Source organism: Aegilops tauschii, chromosome 5, assembly GCF_002575655.3.
Source record: "Aegilops tauschii subsp. strangulata cultivar AL8/78 chromosome 5, Aet v6.0, whole genome shotgun sequence".
NCBI classification, from domain to species: Eukaryota; Viridiplantae; Streptophyta; class Magnoliopsida; order Poales; family Poaceae; genus Aegilops; species Aegilops tauschii.
The window spans coordinates 493,887,937-493,891,878 of record NC_053039.3 but is presented as its reverse complement, the minus strand read 5'-3'; the positions used below and the strand labels follow the sequence as shown (position 1 = coordinate 493,891,878).

General features: G+C 43.9%; 1 protein-coding gene across 1 annotated transcript; it reads left to right on the top strand.

The window, feature by feature from the left end:
• The first annotated feature begins 2,119 nt into the window (after window positions 1-2,119).
• Window positions 2,120-3,625, top strand: LOC109741943 (uncharacterized). Its single transcript, XM_020301032.4, has 3 exons — window positions 2,120-2,382; window positions 2,498-2,627; window positions 2,792-3,625. The coding sequence occupies exons 1-3, from the start codon at window positions 2,247-2,249 to the stop codon at window positions 3,459-3,461; spliced, it is 936 nt and encodes a 311-aa protein (XP_020156621.1). The 5' UTR covers window positions 2,120-2,246; the 3' UTR covers window positions 3,462-3,625.
• The last annotated feature ends 317 nt before the right edge of the window (window positions 3,626-3,942 follow it).

The following is a 3,942-nucleotide window of genomic DNA, read 5'->3' as shown; positions in this document are numbered from 1 at the left end:
AAAGGCAAAAGATGAGCAGTTTCTCGTGTGAAATAGGGATAGCCAGCTAACTGACAAACTTTGTCTAATCACGCCCACCATTTGAAGTTACTTTCAGAGTTCCCATTCCAAGTTACTTTCACAGAGATCCTTCAGAATTCCACTGACGGCTAATATAATCATAGTTTTCCTGCAATTTCTGCAACGTCGTTTTCTCGTGTCCAGACTTGCTTCAGTCAGACCTCTTCAGCCTTCACGTGAATGACACCGTGACACCCGTTGGAAATTAGGAATCAGAAACCGAGTCTTTAAAAAAAATGCCAAAAGATATAGAATTTTCAACCCTAAAGTGGACAGAAGCTCAATTTGTCCTGCTATAATTTCAGCTGACAGCCCACATCTTTCTATCCAATAATCATTTAAAAGGCTGAAAACGTCAAATGGAGAATAGATATGCATATACTACTTCAAACATCAAAACTATCCTGCCTGTATGACCGAAGATGTGCAGTAAAAGGAAAGATTAAGTACTACTCTCATATTGCCATTTTCAAATAAATACAGTAATCAATTAAGTTATTATCAATCCCAATATTCTTTTTACAAAAAAATGTCATTACATGAACACAGCTCAAAATATGAAATATAAATATCATCACAGATACGTTAAGTAAAACGGAGAGATAAAAAATACCACCAAATAAAATCAACCCTGATGCAAGCCAGCCTACATCACCATGCATACCAGTGACATCATAGTACCCTACCATTGATAGTGACTGAAGAGATCCAGGGGGAAGGGGTCAATAAGTGACAAACGACAATGGTGTATTTCAAACTACTTGAAATCGAGCAAATTATTTGACTTTAAAGTTCTCCGCAAAGTGAGCATAATGGAGACACATTAAAAATGAGGGTGATATTTTTTGCAGTGATATGACAGGGTACTTACAGGGTTGCCCCTGGGTATCCCTGAAAGGCACTCACACATCAAATGGCTCCAAGAGTATAGCTTAAAGTTTTTACAAGGAGCCAGTATGAACAGGACAGCTGCCAGCAAGAATCAGAGAAGATGCAATCTAAAGATCAGATCATGCTAATAAATTATGGCATGATGTAATACTATATTAGCACATTCCACAGTCACAGACGGAACTGCGAGATAAAACAGCATCCGATATAGTATAGATATATCAGTAAGATGGTGTGGTTGTTGCTCGTGTATGCTAATACCAACTTATTATGCTTTTACCAAATGTTATGTCAAAACAAAAAAAGGATGGGTGCCACCCACCATCCAGAAGAGGAAAAATATTTACCAGTATCTATTGCGTCCACATTTAGGGACTTCTGATGTACAATTAGCGTGCCATTTCTTGGAATAATATCAATTCAGTGTGTGTGTGTGTGTGTGTGTGTGTGTGTGTGTGTGTGTGTGTGTGTGTGAAAAAACTTGTTACTACTTCTCTTCTACTAATAAAAAAACTAACTCCATTCCATAACACATGAATTCTTAAAACAAATGAGACTGGTCAACTGAAAATAATACCTCTAAATTTTTCATGAAAAACTATTTCACAATTTTTAATTATTTAACTTTTAAACCAACATGTTGACATAAAAATAACAGTAAAATTTGCACCCAGGCCATGTGTATAACTTCATGTATACTTTTGGACAGGTCACAAGGAACGGCGGGGTACTATTTTCCAAACAAAAAAAAATAGCACGAAGATCAAACAACAGAATATGCAAGTGAAGTATAGCCAAATGAGAAATAACGCATGAACCAATGGAACCATACTACTCCCTCCGTTCCAAATTACTTGTCTTGGATTTGTCTAGATACGGAGTGCTAGATACATCCGTATCTAGACAAATCCAAGACAAGTAATTCGGAACGGATGGAGTAGATAAGAAGATCTCACTAAGGTCCCTACGGTGCACCAAGACCAAGTTCATGGATAGGCCAGCAACCAGTGCTGATGGACGCATGATGGAGATTCTAATCCAAGGGAAACAACAATTAGAAAGAAAGCAACCCAGATCAGACCACCACAAATTAAACCGTATTTTATTACCACCACACGCAGCCACCTTTTCCCATGTCAATAATACACCTCGTCTCTCCTGCCTGCCTTTTGAGCACATAAACCCACCGCCCACACCATCATCATGCCTAACCAAGTTTAGGCCCTAACCAAAGCATCCTCTCGTCCCCTCTCACACGAGAGCCCCAAAGCTAGAAGAGGAGGAAGGATACCACCATGGGGAGAGCTCCGTGCTGCGACAAGGCGAGCGTGAAGAAGGGCCCATGGTCGCCGGAGGAGGACGCCACGCTCAAGTCCTACATCGAGCAGAACGGCACCGGCGGCAACTGGATCGCGCTGCCACAGAAGATTGGTATGTGCTCATCAGAATTGCTGACTACCATGTAGTGATGCTGCCAGTAAGCGGTAGTGATAATATAGGGAGAAGCTAATTAGGTGTGCTTCTTGTGTCTCTGGGGCATCCGCAGGTCTGAGGAGGTGTGGAAAGAGCTGCCGCCTCCGGTGGCTCAATTACCTCCGGCCGAACATAAGGCACGGTGGATTCTCAGACGAGGAGGACAGGATCATCCTCAGCCTCTACATCAGCATAGGCAGCAGGTACTGGTACAGTTGGTCTCACCCGTCTTGTCAATTGTATGATCAACTCAGCTGTAGGATTAGCTGCAAACTGGTAGGCAAGCACATGGGTGTAGTACAATCTATTACCTGCTATCTATGATCTAAGTTCTAAACATATCATGCATGCCTTGGGTTGGGCGTAGGTGGTCAATAATAGCGGCACAGCTGCCGGGGAGGACGGACAATGACATCAAGAACTACTGGAACACAAGGCTCAAGAAGAAGCTCTTCGGCAAACAGTCGCGCAAGGACCAGAGGCAGCACCAGTTCGCACGCCAGGCAGCGAACGGCGGGCATAAGGAAGAAGCCAGCGAGGGCGCAGCCGGGAACAATGGCTTTGCTGCTGGTGCTTACAATTGGCACCAGCATGCAATGGCCATGCCGTCCCGTCCGATGCCGGGTTCAATGGTGGAAGGCAATCGTATCGGAGAAGGGGTGGATGAGTCCATCCGGAAGCTTCTGTTCAAGCTAGGAGGAAGCTCTTTCGCTGCCCTGCAAGCCCCACCGTGCCTTCCTCCCCCAATGTACGGGGAAGCTCCAAACTTCGTGGCGCCATCGATGCACACAGCCCCGCTAAACGAAGGTGGCATCCACTGTTCCGGCGTGCTGCCTGCACTGGAGCTGGACGAGAGTTTCCAATTCAACCAGGTCAAGCTGGACGGGCTGGAATGCTTCTTCGGCATGGGCGACCAGAGCATGAGGTGGAATGAAGTGAGCCCCTTGGTCTGCCCTAACACTACTGTCGCGTCCAGCTCCCAAGGGATGCAGCAGTACTGCCTCGCAGAGGAGCCCGTCGACCTTGGGATGCAGTAGCGAACTAGCTATTGGTGTTTGTTCTCATGTACATGCATGATTGTGGATTTTGTGGTGTAAATTTGTAGCATTCATGGGGAATGGTGTAAGATGATGAGAGCTCTGAATTAAGAACAATAATGTCTCTCACTACTCCTAGATGAGAGATGCCTTGTTTTCAGGTATCTCTATGTGAGTCTTGTATTGAAATGTTTTTTTCCCACTACCAGGGTTACTGCCTTACAGAAACATTTACAGTTTTAGATTGTACTTGTTGCTATATTAGTTTCTCTGGTCTATGTGTGATATTTATACCGAGTACCAACCCTAGTGGCTAGATATTTGTTTGTGTGTTCTCTAACAGCATAGACAAAGTTTACTTGCAGCATGTGCAAGGTTTGCCTAATTCTGGTCAAAAAGACATGGTCTAGAATACATGAGACATTCGTAGACTTTATAAGGCATGTCTGTAAAGCATCAAGATCATCGTTACGAAGTTAGA

Coding starts and splice junctions, on each gene's coding strand:
- LOC109741943 (XM_020301032.4), top strand. CDS start 2,247: ATGGGGAGAGCTCCGTGCTGCGACAAGGCGAGCGTGAAGAAGGGCCCA. Junction 2,383..2,497: donor CGCGCTGCCACAGAAGATTG/GTATGTGCTCAT, acceptor GGGCATCCGCAG/GTCTGAGGAGGTGTGGAAAG. Junction 2,628..2,791: donor TACATCAGCATAGGCAGCAG/GTACTGGTACAG, acceptor GGTTGGGCGTAG/GTGGTCAATAATAGCGGCAC.